Here is a 26,018-nt window from a genome sequence, read left to right as displayed (position 1 = left end):
CAGTAAGCACTATGCCGACTGCCCTTAACTGATGTCGAACTTGCATTCGGTCGTTTGGGTCTAGTTATCTGGTGTTGGTTGCGTTGTATGAGTTGCTGCAGCTCGAGGTAGTACTTCATATCAGTGATACTCCCTAAAGTGAGTCAGCTGAATTGTGCAGAAGCTGTTTGTTCGTCGCAGAATTCTGTTGTACTTTTTTGCTAATTCTTACTGAGTCAGCAATTATTATCAGGTTGAAGTTCTTTTTTTTTTTTGTCAACTAATAATTATTACAAAAACTGATTTTCTTGTTTTTTACTTTCTAGCCTCTTGTTTTAGTTCAAAATGAGATTTGAATATCTTTTGGGTTTCGTATTCTTTGGGCTGTCGAACGCCGAATACTGCTTCAATCAAGTTCATAACAATTGCGCAATTCAAGGTATGTGATCTGTAATGTTACTGTAGTTACCCTTACCCTGATTAACACAGAAAACCGTTTCTCAATTTACCTTGCAAGGCTTTTTTTATATATATATTTTAATGTAATTTCTATTACATCTTATAAATTAATTTTCCTAATTAATTTTTGTTAATGAATTATTCTACAATTAAATACAATTCATCTACGTCTTAAAAATATTTTTTATCTATTGTAAAGTAGTCAATGATAAATTTGCCAGCTTATCTGGTGACATTGTGGTACCAATATATGTATAAAAAGAAGATTACTCTTCTCTTTGAATTCTCCAGTTTCTCCTTGTTAGTTTATTAGTGTATCCCACATATTATATTCCTATTATTAGACTTCTCCTAAACATTCTTCATATAGATTTTATCTAGTAGGTAGTAGTTGATTATATCAATGTAGGTAGGAAAAAAATTATAATTATGATGTACTATCTTAAGTACTTTTGCGGTGAAAAATATGGTTTGTGTAAACCTAGTGTATACCGACGACAAGAGATTTTTTTAATTAAAGAACAGTAATAATTTTTTTGGTTTTTGGTTGGAATAATTTTGACCTCGCTCACACTGATAAAACATTTTAATCATACTGGAACTAGAGAGTCGTTAACTTGATAGAAATTTATACATAGTCTATACTGTACATTATGACATTCATCCACTCGTTCATTCATTCCCAGCTAGTTTCTGCTTTAAATATTAAGAGCTAACAGACTTAAGAAAGAAAGTAAGTAAATTTTATTATTTGTAGGAAATATCGAATTAGAGTTTTTGTTCTTTTCTTTGTGTCTGTTGTTTGTCAAAATGATGATCTTTCCCTATGATCTAGCCTCGAGCTTAAACCTGTATGATTGCATTGTACAACACATTACTTATTGAGGTTAATTCATTTGAAATATTGAGGCTTTAGACGTTAAATTAATAAATTATTTCAGGTTTTCAAGTGAAATGGCGCAGTGGCTTACTGAATATCTATTTTTGCCCGACCTCAACAGTTATTTACAAACATTTCAAATTTACATTTACAGTTATTTCAAATATTTAATGAACCTTTACAATGTCCTCTTATTGTATCATTAAACTTGAGTTCTTTAGGTTTAGAGGAAGACCACGTTTTAATGTTACTTAATTTTATACGCTCTGTTTTTTAAAGATCCCACTGAGTAGCTAATGTTCTTGCAAGATTTGTAAAATACACCCTTCTCGAATTTTCGAATTGACAGATTAGACTTATAACAATTTTGCTTTTAAAAAGAATGTAAATGTACTCGTGTCACATAAAATTTGTGACTTCTTTTCATAGGGAAATTAGTATTCCTATCCTTGATCGCAGCCTTATAGAAATCCGAATGGTTTGCTTCAATATTCAAGATCGGTGAAGGCTTTCTATTCTAACAAAGAGCGAAAGTAATATTTTTTTTTCAAAAGCTATCTTTTGTTATTGTCAAAAATGTTTCTCTTACTTGTAATAAACTTTATATTAGATTCGTTAGAACCGCTCAGGGGATAAACATGCGTGCTACAACGGATTCAATCAAAGACATTATCTTTATTTATTATTAGGTTAATCAAATATTTTAGTATAGACAGACTTTTTAGAGAAAAACATAACAAATCTTCTCTCAATTTAATGCAGAATTTATCTTTCCTCTAATTTCTGGTCTTGATTTGATGGAGTTTGATACTAACTTTTTTGTTTCCTTGTTATTTAGTAATAGCCGATTTTATCAGGTGGGGCTTAACTCCAACTACCAATTAGGTTCCGGGGGCGGAAGCTCATACTTTATTATAAACAATTTTTCCGACAAATAAAAAGTAGTCATACGCTGGATTCGAACTGGGGATCTCCTTCTTACGAAGCCAAGCTCTTGACCAGTAGGCCAACACCCGCCTCTAGATTGTTAGTTATAGTACATTTATTTGATAATTTAAATTCATTACTTCTTGGCATTTTGCTATTGAAATTAATTCATTGTACTTAACTAGAAAATGTTTGACTTTTTAGGAAATCCATGGCTTAAGATTTAGATTATTAAGCATGTCTATTCTTGAAATTTTGAAGATTGTTTTCTATTCATTGCTTTATCAGTCATGAAATATTCTTCAGATTTTTTATAAAATTTACAGCTATTGAATTAAAAAAAATCTTTCAGGTTCACAATTGCCATATTGTAATGCAAAATATTCAGGTGCCCATCATGTCGTGTCTGATCTGCAGGAGTACGTTATGCAACATTTATCACACAGTTTCCAATACTTGCTAATGGTAATATTTATATTGGCATTTCTTTTAAAGCTTTTTATTTTTATTTACATGATGTAAATGTTAATAATTGTTATTATTACTATATTATATATAAATATATATTATATTTATTTTTAGTCAACAAATTTTGCCAATTATGAAAAAAATCGTGAAGGCTTTGCAAAGCTATATAGAAAACTTTCTGATACTACATGGGATGATGCTATTGATCTAATCAAGTATATTACGAAGAGAGGTGAAAAAATGCAATTAGATACTGAAGCACCTCGTGAACCTAATACCGTAAGTAACACATAATTAATAAAATATTCTGATGTAAACATTAATCGAATTTTATTCACCTAAATATTCGAGTTGACTTTTATAGGAACTTTTTAACCCACGAGGGTTAAAAAATACTCTAAACGAATGTTCCTAGAATAATTATTCAAATAAAAACTTTTGATGTAAATAAAAGTTAGGAAGAAATTTAGATGACATTTTTGAAAAAAAAAATAAACGTGAAACATCCATTGAGTAATGTAGTCTTTCTGAATTTTCACTTAACTTGAAATTGAAGCGAGACATTTTACACCCCTTTGTAATAAAAAATAAACACGCGAACGGATATAGTCTGTGAAAACCCGAAGTTGAAATTTTGATGTAGTCATCTGTGTATTCTGTGTAAACTTATGGCTTTGTAATGTTTACATGTTATTTTAGAGATTTCCTAAAAATTATAATATGTTTGAACTTGAGAGCTTATCAAGAGCCTTGGACATGCAAAAGTCTCTAGCTGAAAAAGCACATAAAATTCACAGCGAAGTATCTAAACGAAGTGAGGATTATCACGATGCCGAGGTAATTTTTTCAGGACTTCTTTTTTCATATTGAAATATATTTTTAATAATATGTATACGTTTTCATAATTGTAATTTGTATTTAAGACTTTATCTTATCTGGAGAAGGAATTTGTTCATAAACATTCAGATAAAATCAGAGAGCTTGCGGGTTACACCAATGATCTTAGCAGCATGCTGTTTAAAGGAGTTAGTGATTCAAGTTTGTCAGTGTTCTTATTTGATGAATACTTACAAAAAACTGTTTAAATATGATATATATAAAAGTATATTAAGTAAAGGATATGTATATTGTTGATTGTAAATTTGTGTAATAATATCAAGTCAATTTTTACTATCTCACACTCACTCTCTCAGAGAATTAATCTGTAGTACATGCAGTCTATGATTACTTTTTTACATGTTATTAGAAAAGTAATAGCGGTATTTTTTTTAAATGCGTATTTAAAAGTTTATTTTTCTAAATTCGTTATTGTGTGCATCATTTTTCAAATGTTTTTTTAGAAATATGTTTATTTATATTTTATGATATTCTAAGTCAGATATATACATACACTTATTACATTATCTTTTATCTAACCTTTCATTTCTAAGTCTGTTCGTTTGTATTAGCACGTTAAATATACGATTTGTAATTTGCCACTTGTTTTGAAGCCGTATATTTCATCATTTAGTTCCCTGAAGCAAATATAGTAACTTTAAATCAAAATCAGTAAGACTTAATTCATTTTTTGTTTGAAAAATGTAGACTGTGATCTTTTTTTTCTAAATATGTATATTGTGTGATGTTTCGATTGGCCATGTTTGATTGGCTTAGTAGCTAAATGCGTTAAGATTTATTTTAAGCTTATTTACTTAACAGTTAATTATCTACGCTTATGTCATTTTCTTTTATTTACCCTGAGAATCTAATGGTGGTATTGCTTTGCTTTCCACAAACGTTAGATTCGATTGATGAAAGTTAGGAATGTAAACGAAAAATATACTTTTTATTGATACATAAGTTCCTTCATTTTTAAAGAAGTTCACAATATTATGTGACATAATGGGACTTAAATATTATAGAGTACAGTACCTACATTCAATATGAAATAGCTATGTGACAATCCATGGTTTTGTTTTTAATTCCGTCATTGAGTCAACCTTTTTTTTTCTTCAATCAAGTTCTTACGATTGTGCTTTCTAGTAAAAGTGCACAACTTGCATTCTTAAGAATATAAAAACCTTGTGATCAATTCCTGACTTTTCCTTATGTAATTATTACTTTAAAAAAAATAAATAATAATTGGCTATCAGCCGTTTCCGCGTTAACAAAAAAAAATGGCATTTTCAGAAACTATGGGGAACATAACGTGATTTCGCTGTCTGGTAACTTTTAAAAATAGATATTATTCAATTCTAATATAAGAAGAATACCTGAAGGTAATAATATTCGAAAGAATTAAAATGTGTCCAATTTTTGTCATTCAATTTTTTGGGAAGTTTTTTTCAAACTATGAACAAAATATCTCAGTAACTAAAAACATCTAAGTTGGATTAACGGGGTATTATTTAAATGGCATTAAACTTTTTAAATATATTAGTTCTTTATTCTTATTCATTTACAGTAATAAAATTTGAGTATGAAATAAATATAAGAATTAATCATGATCAACAAAAAAGGAAACATATACACAAATTAAACAAAATCATCTTTTTGTTGAAGAACTTTCATCACCAAAACCTGCGAAAATAAAACAAGATCTTATAAAATAGATACAAACTTTATTAGAAAAATGATTTGTAAGATATTTAACTTACTTTTTCCATCACATGCGACAATTTTTACTTTATCAACTCTAGCAACTTCTTGGACTTCTCTAAATTCTACGTCATTTAACATAAATGTCCATACATTATCACAAAATCTGTAAGTGTTTAACTTTCCTGCCTAAAATTTGAAAGAAATAGTTTAACAATTAAATTCTGCATTTTTGTAAGCAATAAAAACAAAATTTCCTGAAAGCAATCAATTACTTCGTAGAAGCTTCTGTACCTGCTCAATGATCATTCTAAGAACGAATTTATAAATATTGTGATTTAGAAAAAATTATGTATGTATATTTTGGGGTTTTCAAATCCATTTCAAGCTTTCCCTTTTCAGATTCTATTACTAAGGATTTTTTTTTTTTTTTTACTGATTGAAAGATTATAAGTGGGTATTTTGAACTTTACTATCTTTTGACGATGTTTCAGCATTTACTCGTAATTACCAAGTGTAAAAGTATCTTTTTTAAACTACCAAAATTACTCACTTTAAATGTTAGTCGTGATCTAACTCTTGTAGCAAGAGCGTTATTGATGCATTTATCAAACTGCAAAAGTACTTTGGCTGCTAAATGGGTAGGAATCTGACCATACTGTCATAAAATAGAAAAATTAAAATTAAAAACCGTAGAATATAATAACTTAAAATTATATAAACAAATGAAATGTACCTGCACTAATTCATCTAAACTTTCTTGTAATGTATTTCCTAATGTGGTATTTCTATACAACTGATACGTCATTGTGAAATCGTTGTTGTAAAAGTAGCGAACTACAAACTTTATATTTTGCCAGCAGATAATAGTAAATATCTGAGAAACTATAAGAGTGGTATGATTGAATGAAAACCTGCAAAAGTTTAGGGTTATAACTAACAAACAACTAACCTTACAATTGTGTTGGATAGAACGAGTCCGCCTGTGGATTCGTTGGATTTGAATCAGTACCTGAGTTAGAATATATTCCACCAACTCGTTCACGTCGTTCACTGGATGCATTATTGTTCGTTCAAAGAGGAGTAAATGCAAAATAAAGTCTATCTAACATGGATTATCTTTAATCATCATTATATATAAAAGGTGGTCTAGGCCTGAAGATAAGCAGTTTTTTTTTTCCTGCCTCTCTTTTCTTCATGAGGTTAGAAATCACAGATTTCTTATTTAAGAGAAATTGTTTTTTGCAGTTTGATATTCCTCCTGGGTTGACATGCTTTGAGGAAAAAATTAAGGAGACAAATGGTGGATGATATACAAGTAGACCTTACGATGATTTTGACTATTAGAGGATGAACAAAATAGGTTAATCTTAATAATAGCCCACGTTGGTGTGGCCTATTTATTTTAAGTGCATGGTAGAGTAATACTGTTAAAAACTTTTTTTTTTTTTAGTTCCCGCCACAGTTACATCAATTATTTTCACTTTTGTTCATGCTGCAAGTTCCTGCAAACATTTTACGGTTTGCAGAAGTAAATATTACAAAAGATTTGTATCCACTTTGCAACCATTACAAACAAGGAAACTTAATGAAAAATGCGAACAAAGGAAAATGGGAGAAAAATGATATTGCTTCAAACTAAAAGTTAATTTATTCAGTAAGTACACTCTTAAATAGATTAATTACACAATACGGTAGCATACAAAATGTTAAATTATGCATCCAATTTAAAGTAGTATTTTGGCTAAATGATTAGATGTGAATGCTAAAACAAAACAAGAAATTTAACATGATATTTTTGTAATTAAGTAAACAAGTTGTAATTAGTCCAAAAATTAAGTCGCTTAACACATACTTAAAAATTAATTTTCTATTGCATATATGTATATTTTCGTTTAGATTAGAAGAAAAAGATTTAATTCATTCTGAACAATTGAAGAAACTGTCTTATAGAAATTTAAAAAAGTACATTTATTAATTTATTCTGGGTTCATGTGCGTTTTATTAAAACTTAGGTAAGACAATTGCATAAGGCCTTATGTTAATTTATTCAGTAAGTACACTCTTAAATAGATTAATTACACAATACGGTAGCATACAAAATGTTAAATTATGCATCCAATTTAAAGTAGTATTTTGGCTAAATGATTAGATGTGAATGCTAAAACAAAACAAGAAATTTAACATGATATTTTTGTAATTAAGTAAACAAGTTGTAATTAGTCCAAAAATTAAGTCGCTTAACACATACTTAAAAATTAATTTTTTAGGGAAGGGATTAGCTATGAGGTTAGCATACTGGACTCCCACGCGGAGGTCCCGGGTTCGAATCCAGCAGCTGACCCTTAGATTTTCTCTTCCTAGGAGCTTCTTACAGCTCACTGTCCGGTGATGGACAGTGTTGTCTGTAACGAGAGAACACTGTCCGGAGGCCGGCAGTGCACTGGAAAAAGCTCCGGGCGCTAATGACCTCAGCTGTTGATGCGCCAAAAAAAAAAAAAAAAAAAAAATTAATTTTCTATTGCATATATGTATATTTTCGTTTAGATTAGAAGAAAAAGATTTAATTCATTCTGAACAATTGAAGGAACTGTCTTATAGAAATTTAAAAAAGTACATTTATTAATTTATTCTGGGTTCATGTGCGTTTTATTAAAACTTAGGTAAGACAATTGCATAAGGCTTGATCGCCAGAAAGTGCTCGAAAAAGCGTAACGTTTAATTAAAAATACCCAACTTCGACCATTTTTATTCTATAAAAGATAGAATTCGCAAACTTTCTGTAAAATAAGGGCATATCGTTTGCAAGTGTAAACTTTACAACTACATAGGTTTCGAGGGCAAAAGTCTCAAAAACGGCACTTTCAAAAATTCGTCTTCTTGTTAACTTTTTTATAAACAACCTTAACACCTAAACGCGTAAACCGTTATTTATGAATGATATGTCACTCGATTCGGTTCTTTTATTGTGTTCTTTTAAATAGGGCTGTTATTTAACCAGTTTTAAACATTTAATTATTACATTATGTGATAAAACAGGTACTCGAAATCGTTATTATTTAACCTAAAAGGAAATTGATTTAAGGAACCTACAGTAAATGATTTACGATATGTTTCTGGAAGAAATGATAATCTTTTTTAACAAAAACTATCTTGAAAATGGTATATGTTTTTTTCATTGGTATATATTCTTGAAATTCATACTAAAAGTTTGATTTTGATGAACAGAATCTATTGATGCAGCAAAAGAAATTAAATGAACGTTCCAGACATTGATTATTTGAAGGTGAAGTGGTTGAATGAAGATTTCTATGATTTTTTTTTTTTAATTCTTACCTAATTGCATTGAACATTAGCTATCGAACGTAGGTTTTAACGATCCACCATTAAATTCCTAATAAAATTGCAACTCTAATCTCCTTTGGTTGCTGGATACGAAGGTTGTTTGGTTTGTATTATGATTTATCGAAAACGACTACGTTTACTACACCAATTTGTTAGAATCTTTGTACAATTACTAAACTTATCATATTCTATTATTTTTATTGAAAACTATTATCTGAGATATGATTTCAAAGAGATTTTTAGAGTGGAAGTCCAACTCAGCACCTTCACCCTTAGATACTTAAGATACGGACCTATTCTCATTAACTTATGTTACTTAGGTTCAACCACTGATTAAACATTAAAGATAGTTAATTACTCAACCCAAATTTAAATTTTAAAGGAACGAGCCAATTATTCAAGAACTGCCAGAATTAAGTTGTATGTAATAGCTTTCTATTTTCGACTTTAAAACTTAAATTACTTTTAAAAAATCAATTCAAAAAATTAGTTAGACTAAAACAAGTCTAAATAAAGTAAAAAATCAAAAGTACCGCATCGTCAACATCCGCATGAGACGTCATAAAGTAGTCCCTAATAAATTAATAAATAAATGAATTAAAAAATATTTTAAAATTTAGAGAACTTTTTTAGCCATAATTTCATGAAATTCAAAATAAGTTGATTGAAAATTTTTTAATATAACAGTTCATAGTATGTAGAACCTCCATGTACTTAACGGCCATTTTGCCAGTTTTACTCGTGATCTCAGCCAGTTAACGTCGTAGTTGCAAAGTAAATTCATTTTCTTAATTATAACTGAAAATACTCCATCAAATTTTTATTATTAATAACATAATAATACAAAAGCAATAAGGTTATATAAAACTTTTTACTTTACAAAATTTTATTTTATTAAAATCGAAAAAAAAAGAGCTGGCTGCTTTTACAAACACTCTTATACTGACACCATATCAGATATCAACAATCACACAATGTAACAACATGTCTCATACCTACATTCTAGGATTAAAGTCACTCTACACGTAAACATTCAATGGCATTTGATGGTATTTGAATAATCAAAAAGTGTTGTATAATGATTCTTGAATAATACAGTTTTTTTTATATCTAAACTGTGGTGCAGTTGGTTTGAAACAGTTATATTTTCGTAGGTGTCAAGAGGAAAAATTCGTCAGATACAATGACGTATTTGATGAGGTAATACAGTGCCAAAGCAAGACATTCCTACAATATCAACAACAGGACCAAAGAAAATGACAATCTAGATCTAATTACAAATGTTTAAATTGCTTTAAGTTCTCGTTAAATTTTTAAAGATCACTAATAAAAATAAAATATTAACAAAAAATGGAAAAATAGAAGGTAAATCTTCAGAATAGCTCCCCGGAGGCGTGGCCTAATTCGAAGTGATTCTGATTCGCTGTTACTATAGAACCCGCCATATTCAAATATAAATATAAAACTATTTCTTTATTTTATATTTACACTTAAATCTAGCGGGTTATATGGTAACAGCGAATCCTTCAATAATTTGGGATCGTTTAACATGTTCTGTGTTTCTGAATCTCACCTTCAAATCAATACTTTTAATGTGTTCAGTGGTTTGTTTCGAAATTAATGCTTTACTTTAGGATCTGTAATTCAAAGTGTTATTTTAAAAAAAAATCGAAATTAACTATGGTGACTCTCGATTGCACTGAACATTAGTCTGCTTGAACTACAGATAAGGTGCTCTTCCCCCATTATTCCCTAATCACCGTGCAGTTTGTGTTAAGTGGTAAATTGTGAAAATGTAAATGATTATACTAATACTCACGCTCATGCAGGGGGACAGTTTTTAGCTTACAAGGAATGCTATGTAGAAACTAGAATTTGAGCATTATCCAAGTTTCCTTTGTGCAGAATATAAAACGAACTTTCACAAAAAACAAAATGGTTATATAGGAATCAAAATAGTTAAGCTCATATAAAACTAAATCACCAAACCTTGCACTCAGTCTTATTATGTACACAATATGTAAACAAACAAAAACGTTCAACTTGTTAGTTGGGACCGTTGTTAATATCTGGATCAGATAGCTTGTTATGTATGGCTTGTTCAGAATGAATGTGTATAAATTTCTAAGTTCTGAGTGGAGCCCACAATACATGAAATACAGGATGTGATCTTTTTCAGCATTAAGCTAAACTTATAATTGCTTTCAGACTAAAAGTTCAATCATTTGTTTTAAATATATAACGGTACAGCATTTTTTTTCTATTTGTCATCTTAAATTGGAGGAAGAAGTCTTTAATTTCATTTTTCATTTTTTAATCTGACAAAGGTTCATTGACTTATGGGAAATAATAGAACAGTACGTTAGCCGTTTCTTACTCCGCTGAGTTGAGCAGGAACCAAGGTATGTAAAAGATTTGCTCAATTTCAAACCCACTCCTATGATATTGAGCCAGCTACAGGTTCACCTGTTTTTTGAACAGCTCAATCGAGAAAGTTTGATTCCATCTCTCATCATTCGACTTTAGAGCTTTGTATCCACCGCTTTCTTAACGTAACAAATAGCTTGCGAGTAAATTAAGATCTGTTTCTATAATATTCTTGTAGAAGTAAAATAAAATATTCCAGAATTGTTAGGTTAAAAAAAAAGCTATTGCCCCTTGCAACACTCCAAATATAGATCTAATAACTAGAACATTTTTGTAGATCACTGGCGGCAGAAAAGTGCACAGATAATTTCAGAAGTCTTATCTATTTACACTCTCCATCTGTACAAAATTTCGATTCGAATGACACTTCATTCATGAAAATCAGTTCACGTGTCGATAATTTGAAACGATTGCTATACTTCCCCTTAACTAGTGTAAGAGCAGATCGTCGCTTTAATGTTACATAGGGGAGCCCTAACCCCATCATCCTACCAAATTTTATCAAAATCGGGCTAAGATTTACAGAGTAATTAATGATAATAATTTTGGAGGGGGCCTTACATAAAAGGGGCTAACTCCTCTCCCCCTTTATTACACTTGTTAAGGGGAAGTATAGCAATCGTTTCAAATTATCGACACGTGAACCGATTTTCATGAATGAAGTGTCATTCGAATCGAAATTTTGTACAGATTTGTACTTTAAAAGTCTCGACGCTATGCCTCATAAGGAGGGGAGTTCGCCCCACCCAAATAAGGCCCTTTCTAAAACTATTATTACCAATATTTCTACAAAGCTTAGTTCGATTTTGATAAAATTTAGCTCAAATAAGTGGTTAAAGCTCCTCTACGTGGCTGTGAAGTGCCATCATGCTCTTACACCTACTAAGAGGAAGTACTGCAATCGTTAAAATTATCAATGAGTGAACCGATTTACATCAATGAATTGTCGTTCGATTCAAAATCTTTGCCTTTTAGGGAGAAGTACTGTAATCGCAGTTTATTTTTCTTGCTCCTCTTAAAAGGAAGTACTGAAATCGCAGTTTAATTTTGCTATTTACGTACAAATACCTTCCTATTTTATTCAAAACGCTTTCTCAAAAAAATGGTTATTGAGGATGGTTTGGGGACCGCAACTATAATCATTCTTTAAAAAGATCTCTCCAGTGGTAGTTACGGTTCCGATTTAACACCTTATCAGGTTATAATGATAGAATAGCTTATTCCAAATTTTAAAAAATCTGTAATGCAGACGTAACTTTGCAAATAGACAAAAAGGAAAATCTATCCAAATGGTACAAAAATCTCCTTAACAAAAACTTACAGTTTTAAAAGTTAAGTATAAGGGTTGATTAAACGCCAAAAGGTACACAAATCAGCAGTTCCCAACATTTCATTAATACTTCATTGATATAATTTAAGTAATTTTACTGCATTAACTTTTCCTTCACATTTTTTAGAATTTATTAGATGTCACAGACCCTTATGCTGGCCAGTTCATTCATAATATTTTTTTATTATAATTATGATAAAATGAGTGATGAATTATTCTTTTTTTTTTTTTTTTTTTTTTTTTTTGGCCTTCTGGGCATGCAGATTAGCCGATGAATTATTCTGAGTAGTCACATATACATGCATGTTAAAGTAGAAAAAAACAAAGTTAGAGTCGGCCACTTTTTAAATTTCAATCACGGAGGATTCAAAACAATATTTCAGTCTTAAATTCGTCTTACCGAAATATTCGTGAGCACAAATAACATACAGTTAATAACAAGTAGATTATTCAACAATATTTACTCATTTCTCAATTGTAATTTAATTTAGTCCCCCTAATTTTACTTATGGTAAAATACTGGAATAATTAGCTGTCCTAAAAATATGCATATCTTTATTTTCTTTATTTTATATTACATATATATAACATTGTGGGAAGAACACCTAGATTGAGAATGTAATTGAAGAAAACTATATTATTTGCGATAAAGCCAGATTATTTATTACTTATTATTACAAACGTTTGACTACAACATAAAATAACTTAAACCAATGATTTTTATTTAAAAATAAAAATAAATGCATAAAATCATTGATGTAAAAAAAGTTTATGAATTTTTTAGCCTCTTATTTTTTTTATATTTTTTTAACGTTTTCTTTTTCACCTGTGATTAATAGTTTGATTATTATAGATAAATAGATATTACAGTCAATCTAAGTTAAATGGTGTGCTACTTGAGTAAATATTTTGTAGACGAAAATGGCCAGCATAAGGGTCTGTGACATCTAATAAATTCTAAAAAATGTGAAGGAAAAGTTAATGCAGTAAAATTACTTAAATTATATCAATGAAGTATTAATGAAATGTTGGGAACTGCTGATTTGTGTACCTTTTGGCGTTTAATCAACCCTTATACTTAACTTTTAAAACTGTAAGTTTTTGTTAAGTATGTATTATGTGTTGCTAACGTATTGCCGAAAAAGGTTGTAAATACATTTTTCATAATCTATACAGAACAACAACAATCTTCTATATTTCATATTCTATGCTACGAAATTACAATAGCATTTTTTAAAGCTGCTAACAAATCAACAGACCTGTAATGAGGTAACTGCAGAAGTTGGTCTGCAGCCAACCTGAGTCATCTCGTTACTGAGTCTTTAAGTTTGTTAGAAGTAAAAAAATGGAAGTTGGATAATTAGCTAAAAGACAGAAATAGGAGTTGTTTGTTGTTAGGATTTTAGAAAAAAGATTATGTATTACCTTTGATTCGAATCAAGGCCTAAAGAAATTCCATTTGGAATCGTATTTGTTAATTTAGTGGAAGATTTTGAATCAAAGTCTAGAACGAAATGATCCAGTTTGGTGGTAAGGGTGAAATATAATTAAAAATATCACTGCTTTTGTTTTTTGCTGAAAATTATCTGATAATCGGATAACTTGAATCTATGAGAAGTTATAGTCACTTTCCTTAACTTTGTTTTTAACCGATGTTTTTTTGGAATTTTGTACACCCTACAGATTGATATATAGCTCTGTATTTATTCGCTTTTGTTACTATGGTAGCGGGTGGGATACTAAATACGTTTTACAAGCTTTATTGAGAAATATGGTGAGAGATGAATCATTTTGCTCCAATGCTGTGTACAAATGAGAAATTGGATCTATGCACACTCTATGAAAAGAAATAAACTGGGTTTCTAAATTGAGAAATCTTTTGTTTAACTTAGGTTTCTCTTAACTGTGGGTTAAGAATGATGCGTTAACAGTAATAATGAGTTTACAAAAACGAACTTATCATGATCTGATTTACCGTTTTATAACTCCTGATCAGTCTGTGAGAACCTTGTCTGAGATTGAATATAAAAAAGAATGAAAATAAGAAGTCTCTCTAAAACTGGGTCTTCAGGGAAACCGGCGGTTCCCTAACGTTCGAATAGTTACTGTCGGTTTCGATATCGTCGTGACGCTTCTAATAATATCGAATACGATTACCGACGGATTTTTTGTATATGAAACGCAATCGCATCGATCGTATATTGCAAAAAAAGTAAAGGCTGCCTACAACAAAACCGTTTTACGCCGTTCTGCGATCTTCCATTCCGTTTTCCGCGTAAGTTCGTGTTCTTATTGACCCAGCGTAAGTAGGCATATAGGGAATAATGCTGTTAAGTTTTGTATTAATGAGAATTGGTACTTGCTTTAGTCTGATTGTGATTATCGATTTTGGTTTTTAAATGTAATAAAAAAAATCACTCCTAATATTTTTATGTTAGATTGGCCCTTTTACTCAGTCTGTCGAACTGTCTACACATTCCAACTGAAAGCCTCTACTCGCATACACTCGCAAGACTAGCTGCTCCAGAAATTAGCAATACATAAATTGTTTTTTCTTGAAGTGTATAAATTTTAATAATGTGATTAAGTTTGGAAATTGAGTTTATATAATCTTTTTGCTCTTATGGTTTCTGTATTGCTTGCTTTTATTGTGAAAGTTCATATTTTGTTCTACATAAAGAAAGCTTTATTAATGCTCAAATTCAAGGCTGCAGATTTACATCCCTGTTAGCTAAATGCTGCTCTCACTTCCTGTAATTCTCCTAATGAAGTGTACAATGATTAGGGGTTAGTGGGTATTAGAGAGATATTTAGTACTTCACAGACAAAACTAAGTGCAATTGTCAAAGCGATACTTAGTTTGGAATTTTTTTCAATGCATATTGAATTACAGCTCCATGGGTTAGTTTGTAATATTGAAACAGACATTTAGTCACACATTACATTGCATTAATTTAAATTGAGGTTTGAATATTAGAACATGTTTATCAGCTCCGGATTATTGAATAAAAATAAGAGGGATTTATTGCTGCTAATGGGAGAAATATGCATACTTCCTTAATGGATAGCTAAATTGAGATGAAGTTAAAGACAGAATAAAGATGAACTGGAATACATGGATAGGGATAGCGAAAAGAGAGATGAATAGATAGAGGGATAGATGAACTGGATGTGAGAAATAGATGATGGAGAGATGGCTTGGATTAGAGGGATTGACGATGGATAGATGACCGGGTTAATAGGGTTTAATGAGGAATTGAAGACCAGGATTATGGGGAGTGATGGTGGATAGATCGTCTGGATTTGGGGGATAGATGAACTGGATTGTTGATGGATAGATGAGTTGGATTAGAGGGCTAGATGAACTGGATTAGAGGGATTGATGATCTGGATTAGACGAAGGATAGAAATCTGGATTAAAGTGATACATGAAGGATAGATGGCCCGGATCAGAGGGATAGATGACGTGGATTGTAGGGATTGATGATGGATAGATATACGGGTTTAGAGGGATAGATGATGGGCAGAGGAACTGGATTAATGCGACTGGGTTTATTGGGTTTGATGAGGAATTGAAGACCAGGATTATGGGGATTGATGGTGGATAGATCGTCTGGATTTGGGGGATAGATGGACTGGATTGGTAATGGATAGATGAATTGGATTAGAGGGATAGATAATGGCTAGATAAACTGGATTGATGAGCGATAGATGCCCGGGATTAGAGGCATTGGATAGATGACCTGGTTTATAGGGTTTGATGAGGAATTGATGGCCTGGATTAGAGGGATTGATGATCTGGATTAGAGAGATAGATCAACTGAATTAGATGTGCGGATTACATTAGATTTATAGTCTTGTAAATAAGTATAATTTAATAATTCGCTCCTATATCTAGTTTAATGTTATATGAATATCATATATAATATATAGTATGCATTATAATCTGGCTAATTCTATTCCTTTGTGAATTGAAGTCAATTTGTCTGATATTGAGCTCAACTCTAGATGAAGCTGAAGTCTAAATAGCTCATCCACACTTTCTACTCTAGAATACTGAGCAACTTCTTTTTATTGTTCTATTTTACTTCATTTTGTGATAGCCTTGGTGATTTATTATCAAATTGCTTTTATTAGTTCTTCTAATTTCAAACTAAGACTGAATAGGTGAAAATTAAACCTATTTGTGTTCGACTTGATCCCTAGATTGCTACTAAAGTTAGTGAATAATTTGAATGGCCTTATGAAACCGAATTTACATTAATAATTTCTAATTTTCCTATTTAGTAAAAAAAAAAGGTTTTATTTTTATTATGTTCTTATTAATTATTGTTTCGATTTTTTTTTTTTGGTTAATGCCAAAATTCAAAGCGCGATATTCAGTTGTAAAACGCGAGTGACATCTAGCAGCTCAAACTGTGCTGGAATAGGTCCAATAGTGTTAGATGGACACACACCTGGAATTGCAAGGTAGTTAATTGAAATTAGGTTGCTAGAGGACATGGTTAGAAGGTAAATGTTTATATGGATTTGACCTTTGGAAGTCCAGACCTGGAAGTTTACCAGGACTGCCAATGATTGCTGCTAAGAACACTTTAGAGGGTTTCAGGCTCTTTCACTCACTGTACTGTTTTAAACCAACTGTTGCCAATCGTGTTGATAAAAAACAATTATCCTAAGGTTTTCTGGTGGACATCATGTTAGCCAGATTTTAAAACAATGTCAAAATTAAAGTTTACAATTAGCTTTTTAGTTAGGGTTTTCAGGTGCCAAACAACCAGCTTTTGCTGTTACTCTTGACACCATATCAGTCTTCAACGATCACACACAATGTAACAACATTTCTCATAAATACACTCTAGGATGAATTCACTTTTCAATTAAAATTAAAGTTAAATTCTTTGGATTTGTTGGTTTGAAGCAGATATATTTTTGTTGGTGTCAAAAGGAAAAAGTTAACAGATAAGGAATTATTCTGCCCAAGCTAGAAATTGCACCCAAAATTTGTGAAGCAAAAACAGGACCGATATAAATGACAATTTAGATATAACAATTAGAAATAAGTGTTAAAATGTTGAAAAGGTTATAGCGATTGATTAACTATCCGACTCATATCTTAACGTGAACACGTTTGCTGTAATTAGTTTAGATTTGTAGATATTGGAATTCACTTTGAAGCCCCTATTGTTCCTTCCGAAGCCACACAAGAGGAAGTCAGCAGACAGGAGGCACTAGTCAACTAGACTTAACGATTCAACGATTTCCTGTTCTTAAAATTCTGAAACCAAGAACGAGTTGTAAACCAATAGTTAGTACTTATTTTGCGTCTACATTCCGACACTAGGCTTTTCATTCATCAATCATCCCTTCATCAAGCCACTCTTAGATGTGGTTTTCCTGCTTCAGTGCAGGTTTCTAACTCAATCTCTACATCTCTTTTCCACGAAAGAACATCGTTCGTTCTTTTATTTACTTCCAGTTTCGACTATTCTTCGCCTACAATCAATCCACTCATAACTTCACTGTTAAGCAGTTCTGCACAGGATAACTATGGTTCATTTTTTTCAAAATGAATCTAGGGAAGAGAAACAAAACGGCCTACTCTATTCAAAGGATAGTTCTACAACTTGCCTCTACTCACAAACCGCTTCCGTAACATGATCTAAACTATTCTGAAGTCTACTTCTTCCATCAGATCAGAACATCGATAATCTTCGCAAACAATTTTCTCTGTCGCTTAAAAACCATAAGAACTATCAAACCTATTTTCTACTTGCCTGGAGAGGCTCTCATTGCTGGCCAAGGAGAATTCAGTTTGATGTTTTAGCCTAAATCTCCATTAGTGGTAAAATTTCGATTTTTGTTCAATAATTTGAGATCGTATAACCTGTTCTGAGTTTCTGAACCTCATCTTCAAAACAATGCTTTTCATGTGTCTGTGATCTGTTTCAAAATTGATTATTTACTTTAAGATCTGTAATTCAAAGTGTTTAAAAAACAAAAACAAAATTAACTATGGTAACTCTCGATTGCAACCTAACCTTGCACTCAGTCTTATTATGTACACAATATGTAAACAAACAAAAACGTTCAACTTCTTAGTTGGGACCGTTGTTAATATCTGGATCAGATAGCTTGTTATGTATGGCTTGTGAGTATGAATGTGTTTAAATTTCTAAGTTCTGAGTAGGCCAGACAATACATGAAATACAGGATGTGATCTTTTTCAGCATTAAGCCAAACTTATAATCGCTTTCAGACTAAATGTTCAGTCTTTTGTTTTAAATATAAAACGGTACACCATTTTTTTTCTATTTGTCATCTTAAATTGGAGGAAGAAGTCTTTAATTTCACTTTTTATTTTGCTATGTGACAAAGGTTCATTGACTTATGGGAAATAGTAGAAGGTACTTTAGCCGTTTCATACCCCGCAGTGTTGAGCAGGAACCAAGGTATGTAAAAGATTAACACATTTTCAAACCCAGTTTTATGATATCTAGCCAGCTAGAGGTTCAACTATTTTTGAAACAGCTCAAAGGAGCAAGTTTGATTCCATCTTTCATCATTCGACTTTAGAGCTTTGTATCCACCGCTTTCTTAACTTAACAAATAGCTTGCGAGTAAATTAAGATTTGTTTCTATAATATTCTTGTAGAAGTAAAATAAAATATTCCAGAATTGTTAGATTAAAAAAAAAAGATAACGGTGACTATTGCTCCTTGCAGCACTCCAAATAAAGATGTAATAATTAGATCATTTTTTTTAGATCACTGGCGGCAGAAAAGTGCTCAGATAATTTCAGAAATCTTATCTATTTACACTCTCCATCAAACAAACGTAGTCAGGCTGTAGATTCCAAATCTCTTCCATTAATTCGAAAACATTATTCTATTTTTCTTTTCGGTGTTTAATTAAATTGAATAAGAAAAATTGTGGCGACCACATATATATATTATTTTTAATATGTATTACGTGTTGCTAACGTATCGCCGAAAAAGGTTGTAAATACATTTTTCTTAATCTAAACAGAACAGCAACAATCTATCTCATTTCATAGTCTACGCTACGAAATTACAATAGCATTTTTTAAAGCTGCTAACAAAACAACAGACCTGTAATGAGGTAACTGCAGAAATTGGACCGCAGCCAACCTGAGTCACCTCGTTACAGGGTCTTTAAGTTTGTTAGAAGTAAAAAAATGGAAGTTGGATAATTAGCTAAAAGACAGAAATAGGAGTTGTTTGTTGTTAGGATTTTAGAAAAAAGATTATGTATTACCTTTGATTCGAATCAAGGCCTAAAGAAATTCCATTTGGAATCGTATTTGTTAATTTAGTGGAAGATTTTGAATCAAAGTCTAGAACGAAATGATCCAGTTTGGTGGTAAGGGTGAAATATAATTGAAAATATCACTGCTTTTGTTTTTTGCTGAAAATTATCTGATAATCGGATAACTTGAATCTATGAGAAGTTATAGTCACTTTCCTTAACTTTGTTTTTAACCGATGTTTTTTTGGAATTTTGTACACCCTACAGATTGATATATAGCTCTGTATTTATTCGCTTTTGTTACTATGGTAGCGGGTGGGATACTAAATACGTTTTACAAGCTTTATTGAGAAATATGGTGAGAGATGAATCATTTTGCTCCAATGCTGTGTACAAATGAGAAATTGGATCTATGCACACTCTAAGAAATTAAATAAACTGGGTTTCTAAATTGAGAAATCTTTTGATTAACTTAGGTTTCTCTTAACTGTGGGTTAAAAATGGTGCATAAACAATAATGATAAGTTTACAAAAACGAAAACTTTTTTTGATCTGATTTACCGTTTTATAACTCCTGATCAGTCTGTGAGAACCTTGTCTGAGATTGAATATAAAAAAGAATGAAAATAAGAAGTCTCTCTAAAACTGGGTCTTCAGGGAAACCGGCGGTTCCCTAACGTTCGAATAGTTGCTGTCGGTTTCGATATCGTCGTGACGCTTCAGATAATATCGAATACGATTATCGTCGATTTTTTGTATATGAAACGCAATCGCATCGATCGTATATTGCAAAAAATAGTAAAGACTGCCTGCAACAAAACCGTTCTGCGTTCTTCCGTTCCGTATTCCGCGTAAGTTCGTGTTCTTATTGACCCAGCCTAAGTTGGCATATAGGGAATAATGCTGTTAAGTTTATATTCAAAAAAATTCGTACATGCTTTAATCTGATTGTGATAATCGATTTTGGTTTTTGAATGTAAAAAAAAAGATCACTCCTAATATTTTTATGTTAGATTGGCCCTTTTACTCAGTCTGTAGAAGTTTCTACATATTCCAACTGAAAGCCTCTACACGCATACACTGGCAAGACTAGCTGCCCCAGAAAGTAGCAATACGTAATTGTTGTTTATTCTTGAAGTGTATAAAATTTAATCTTAAACTCAAAAGGGATTTATTGCTGCTAATGGGAGAAATATGCATACTTCATTAATGGATAGCTAAATTGAAAAGAAGTTAAAGACCAAATAAAGATGAACTGGAATACATGGATAGGAATAGCGAAAAGAGAGGTGAATAGATTAGAGGGATAGATGACGGAGAGGTGAACTGGATGTGAGGGATAGATGTTGGAGAGATGACTTGGATTAGAGGGATAGATGATGGATAGATGACCGGGTTTATAGGGTTTGATGAGGAATTGAAGACCAGGATTATAGGGATTGGATGGAGAGGTGAACTGGATTTAACCTCGATTAGGGGGATTGATGACCTGGATTGGAGGGATTGATGACCTAGATTAGATGGATAGATTATCTAGATTAGATGGATAGATTACCTAGAATAGATGGATAGATAATTGATAGATGAACTGGATTATAGGAATCTATTTATATTATTTACGTACATAGTTTAACCGTACATAGGTTGTTTTATTCTTTTGTTATTTTGTCTTTTCAGTAAATTGTTGTTGTATTCTTGGTGGTTGTCCTCCCTTTCTATAAATTCTCAAACGCGACTTATCCCTTATTCCGCCATTCATGCCAAAATCCCCTCAATAATTTCGCGGTTAGCCTCGGTTAATCGTATTCCTTAATCGCTGGTTTTCACTCTGACCTTTCGCAGGTAATGTTGTCACCTGCTACCCTGCACTATACAGGGTCAAAACTGGCTGGAATACGGTTAGGCAAGAATGGTTTTTATTTATGGGGGGCAGAAACCTGAGCTCTACCTCCTCGTGGTGCCCCCCGGTAAACTGCTCTTATGAGCAGGCTAACAGAGCCAGTACTGAAATAACCTCAAATTTTAGCATTTGCAGCCATTGGGTCTGTAAAGAGTCCAATGGTTTGTGATGCACTGAGGAGTTGATACCTATAACTATTTAAGATCCCCTTAATGAGCAGGGGGTTTAGCTGCGTTTAGGCACTTTGTCAAATTCATCCCCGAAGATTTTAATAATATCTGTAAAAACATTTTTGTCTGTCCTTAATAGCAATTAGGTTAAAGATATATGTACTTTTTCATTCCCTAATACTATCTTTTATTTCCTATTATCTTTCATTTTCATGTTTGTATCGCAATCTTATTTATTAAATAATTTTTTGACTTAAAGTGAAAATAAAAAGTATTATTTAGCAGGATGATAAATAAAAATCTTTAATTTAAAAAAAAAAAATATTTATTTGCATAGCTATTTTGTTTTTACAAAATTCATATTCTTCATATTTCTTCATTCTTCATATTTTACATTCTACTACACAAAAGATATACATGTAAATCAATAAAATACAAAAAGAATTGCTAAAAAACATTTAAACCTAACAGAGAAACTTAAAATAATTAATAAATAGCTATTTTCAGGTTGGAAAGTTGAATTTGTTTTAACAATAAAATGCTATAACATTACCTCAGGATTGTTAATAAGGTTCAAATAATTTACTTTTTACAATCCTATGCATTATAATTAATTAAACAGAATATCCTTTTAAGAGATTCAGAATTTAAATAATTACATTAATATTTGGAAAGGATAATTTAATAAAAATACAAAAATAAGTACTAAAAAACGTTTAAATCTAACTAGGAAACTTAATCAAATAAGTTTGATAAAAAAACAAGAATAAAATATTAGTTCCATTAAAAAACCATCAAAAGGTGCCATTTATCACAGGTGTTAAAATAGCCACGAGGTAACAGTGCTGTAACCTTCCTCTTTATATACGTGAACAGCACAAATTCTCGTCAGTACGACTTGAGTAATGCTGTGGGATAAGACCCTGGAGACATGTCTAATCTAACATTTCATCACCTCTCTTGCAAAGAATCATGATGTTGGGTAATAGTAAGGGAGATGTCGACGGTTCGGAGAACAACTATTTTCTAAGCTAATGAAGTAAACTGGAGTCTCAGTAAAATAAGTTAACCAAGTCGGGTCGAAGAGTAAGCAGTTATTCTTATACTTAACTTCCACAGACACTACTTGAGAGAGAATAATGAAGCTAATATTCTACAAAAATAAGGAAACTTTAAGTGAAAAATTGGTTGAAAAAACAAGTAAGTTCTTAATCTTACATAAAATTGCATGTGCATGGCAGGAATACCTCCAAGTTCACTGGTTTTCTGTACTCAATATTTCTATGCAATATAAAGTATAAATGATAAATCCCTTTTAGCTCCTACTTTTTACTCTTCATTTTGTTCCCCTTCCTCTGCTGTCTTTAAGTTTAATTATTTATTATTTCACAGAAACATTTAGATGTTTAAAACAATTTTTCCCCATAGGTAATTGATAAATTATCAGATTATGCTAAAAAATTCAAATTACTTGTAATGGAAAATTCAAATTTTGATATTTAGTTTAATGGCTCCTTCTGTCCATCTAACTACAAATTTACTGAATCTAATGTTTCGTATTTTGATGTAGAGCAGCGTTTCCCAACTTTTTTTGGCTCGCGTACCACTTGGTTATACATCATGTTCAATGGTGTACCACTTGATTGTATTTCGTGAAATTTGTTATTCCGAGTGTGTTATTTTATTATTATTACCTTTACTTGAATAGAGTTACAACGTATCTGATATAAAGGAATTCAAGTTCATCTTCACTTTATAAACTTTGTAAAGTTTAAGACCACCAACCAGCAACTCGCGTACCACAGGTTTCAAACTTTTTTAAATAATTAAAAATTTCGTTGATTTTTTTCTGTTCAAGATTATTCTACTAAAAATAATTCTATTAAATTTTCTTCATCTTTTATTGATAATGATGTAGCTTTTCCTAAATTTTCTTTATAGAAGGGGTTTGAAATCCAATTATCATTTATATTTTCCGGTTTTGGGAAATACTGCATGAAAGACATTTTTAATACTGTTGAATGTGCTATTGTATTTTCTCTTAAATCTTGAGGCAGACTAACTTTGTCTGTACATATTTAATACAACAACTTTACTGTATAATATTATTAATTAAAATAATATTTATGTATTAGAATAAAAAACGTTTCTATGATGCTTTATTTTTTTAAAAAATTTTTATGTCCGCCATTATTGTTTATTTTTCGCGTACCACTAACCAGCAACTCGCGTACCACAGGTTGGGAGACGCTGATATAGAGCATGTATTGAAAAATTTATTTAAAAAAATGATAGAAACTAAAAACTCTCTATAATAAATAAAAGACGGCTGTAGGAGCTGGTATGGAGCAATCTGAAATCATGGGGTACTACCTTCCCAATTGTCAGAATTGACGAATTCAGTCTCCCCAATCAAAAATCTTTAGAAAAATACAATAGTATATGCTAAAGTTTTATTTTTAAAGAAAATTTCTATTTCTAAGTTTTGACGAGAGAAATTCGTGAATGGTCTCTACAGAATTAGTTAGTGTAGCTCATTAGTGCATCGACTAAACTAAGTTATGAATGTTATTTTTGAATTTTAGTTAAATTTTTAGATTGTGTAGGGTTTTAATCGATCTTGTAGGTTACTCCGAGTAAATTCTTTTTAGTTTTATTACCGCTTAAAGTTCATTAAACATTTTTGAGATATATGAGATATCTTTAGTTAATGGAGCAACATATTCGGTTGGCTCCCCTTAGTGTCAAATTTCTACCTATTTTCACCATTTCATGTCTATACTCATTCAACCTATCTATTTTCAGACAGCAATGTTTTTTAATATGTTTAGCTGTTATTTGCAAATTTTATTTCTATAATAATTTTTTGTCAGTAGTCAAGTTCTGAGTTTGGTAAAAGGTAATCACGATTCACGTCTAAATTAGTCACAAACAGTTAAACGTCTAATGAAAAAATGTAGGTTTTTAAGAAATGATCAGTTCTTTAGTTTAATTACAGTATTCTTTATTTAATTTTTATAATATACATAAATTGTTGTACATGTTTTTCTGGGGCTCTTAATGCTAGGTAAAACTCAGTAAACATTTTAATTACAATAAATAATGTTGATTTTCAGAATTAATACTGTTAATACCAGAGTACTGTCTGCAAAACTGCTCATCAATGGTAGCCCAAGTGAAAAAAAACGTAAAACATCAATCCAATGTGAATACATTACCAAACATTGGTTAGGAATCTATTAAAAAAAAAGAAGGTATATAATTATACGTAATATGCAAGTTTTTATCACAGTTAAAAATTGCATGTTAAAGAAATGAATAATTTTGTTGCCTGAATAAATAAGTCTCAAAAAAATGATTTTATTAATTTTTCCATTTAATGTGTTAATTAATGTGAAAAAGTAAATATAAAACGAAAATAATTATTAATATTTCAAAATGATGAAGAAAATACGAAAAATTAATAAAGGAAAACCTAAAAGGAAGGTTACGTAATCTAGAGAGTTGAAGAAGTAAAAAAGAAAATCTAAAAGAAAGGTTAAAAATGGCCGCCTGAGTCTTGAGAGTGTGCAAGAGCAAGAAACAGCTGCTGAGCGATTCTAGTGGCCGTGGTGGAACTACAGTCAGGTGATTTTATTTGCTGCTAACCTTTGTCGTGAACACATCGCTCTACCCCTCCATCAAGTGTTCCAGTACTGCATAGTGGCCACTTATTAAACTACTACCAACTTCATACTTAACTTTTCTCGTATTAAATAAACAAACTACTTTTTAAAAACATTTTTAATTTTCTATTAGCCATTCCTAAAGCGTAATTAGCTAGGCAAAAGTTATTGTAAATCTGAGGTAATTTTTATTGACGGCAGTTTCAGTTACAGCTTGTATTTGGTGGATGTATTATGTAATTTCATCTTTTACAAAGTGATTTTTATTTTGGATCTCTTAAAGAGGGTAGGAAGTAAAAGGTTGGTATCTTTTTTTCTTATTAAGGTGCGTCAACAACTGAGGATATTAGAACCTCGAGTTTTATTTTAGTGCACTGCCGGTTCCCGGATAGTGTTCTCCCATTACAGAAAACACACTAAAAGTTGAATTCGAATCTTGGTTCTCCGGATGGGAGAACTTAATCTTTACCCTTAAAAGGTTAATAGTGATGTCGAGAGATGAGGATGTCATTCAATTTTGTTTTTCACTTCTTTCAATTTGTGGGAAATGTGTTGGTATTATCCAAACTTTTTACTTTTAAATATTGAGACAAAATTTATTATTATTAAATAAATGAACTCT

The 26,018-nt window shown here is 31.1% G+C and overlaps 2 protein-coding genes and 2 long non-coding RNA genes across 5 annotated transcripts; 3 read left to right on the top strand and 1 right to left on the bottom strand.

Annotated features, from left to right (window-relative positions):
- The first annotated feature begins 49 nt into the window (after positions 1–49).
- On the top strand, positions 50–4,191 carry LOC141460716 (ferritin light chain-like). 2 transcript variants are annotated; one of them, XM_074140981.1, is made up of 6 exons: positions 50–232; positions 319–418; positions 2,598–2,710; positions 2,828–2,992; positions 3,413–3,550; positions 3,637–4,191. In XM_074140981.1, the coding sequence occupies exons 2-6, from the start codon at positions 325–327 to the stop codon at positions 3,796–3,798; spliced, it is 672 nt and encodes a 223-aa protein (XP_073997082.1). In that variant the 5' UTR covers positions 50–232; positions 319–324; the 3' UTR covers positions 3,799–4,191. The 2 variants fall into 2 exon arrangements, with proteins under 2 accessions (XP_073997082.1, XP_073997081.1); XM_074140980.1 differs by having other exon boundaries at positions 306–418.
- Positions 4,192–5,110: 919 nt separating this feature from the next.
- TfIIA-S (general transcription factor IIA subunit 2) lies at positions 5,111–6,250 on the bottom strand. The gene is made up of 4 exons (XM_074140989.1): positions 6,027–6,250; positions 5,844–5,948; positions 5,350–5,479; positions 5,111–5,272 (listed from the first exon to the last, which is right to left on the bottom strand). The coding sequence occupies exons 1-4, from the start codon at positions 6,096–6,098 to the stop codon at positions 5,238–5,240; spliced, it is 342 nt and encodes a 113-aa protein (XP_073997090.1). The 5' UTR covers positions 6,099–6,250; the 3' UTR covers positions 5,111–5,237.
- Positions 6,251–6,281: 31 nt separating this feature from the next.
- Positions 6,282–12,382, top strand: LOC141460723 (uncharacterized). The gene is made up of 4 exons (XR_012462322.1): positions 6,282–6,434; positions 6,539–6,653; positions 6,744–6,947; positions 9,790–12,382. It is a non-coding gene; the product is annotated as an uncharacterized lncRNA (long non-coding RNA).
- A 9,189-nt stretch (positions 12,383–21,571) lies between these two features.
- LOC141460724 (uncharacterized) lies at positions 21,572–25,983 on the top strand. The gene is made up of 3 exons (XR_012462323.1): positions 21,572–22,931; positions 24,848–24,985; positions 25,179–25,983. It is a non-coding gene; the product is annotated as an uncharacterized lncRNA (long non-coding RNA).
- The last annotated feature ends 35 nt before the right edge of the window (positions 25,984–26,018 follow it).

The sequence above is a fragment of the Rhodnius prolixus genome, unplaced genomic scaffold (genome assembly GCF_049639745.1).
Source record: "Rhodnius prolixus isolate KJV_2025 unplaced genomic scaffold, Rpr scaffold_6, whole genome shotgun sequence".
Taxonomy (NCBI): domain Eukaryota; kingdom Metazoa; phylum Arthropoda; class Insecta; order Hemiptera; family Reduviidae; genus Rhodnius; species Rhodnius prolixus.
This window is presented reverse-complemented; position numbering and strand designations above follow the sequence as displayed.

Excerpts from the sequence above, each read along its gene's own strand:
- TfIIA-S (XM_074140989.1), bottom strand. The coding sequence starts at position 6,098 with ATGACGTATCAGTTGTATAGAAATACCACATTAGGAAATACATTACAA. Across the intron at positions 5,949-6,026 it reads GTTTAGATGAATTAGTGCAG|TATGGTCAGATTCCTACCCA; the intron begins GTACATTTCATT and ends ATTTTATGACAG. Across the intron at positions 5,480-5,843 it reads GATCACGACTAACATTTAAA|GCAGGAAAGTTAAACACTTA; the intron begins GTGAGTAATTTT and ends TTCAAATTTTAG.
- LOC141460716 (XM_074140981.1), top strand. The coding sequence starts at position 325 with ATGAGATTTGAATATCTTTTGGGTTTCGTATTCTTTGGGCTGTCGAAC. Across the intron at positions 419-2,597 it reads TAACAATTGCGCAATTCAAG|GTTCACAATTGCCATATTGT; the intron begins GTATGTGATCTG and ends AAAATCTTTCAG. Across the intron at positions 3,551-3,636 it reads AGGATTATCACGATGCCGAG|ACTTTATCTTATCTGGAGAA; the intron begins GTAATTTTTTCA and ends TTTGTATTTAAG.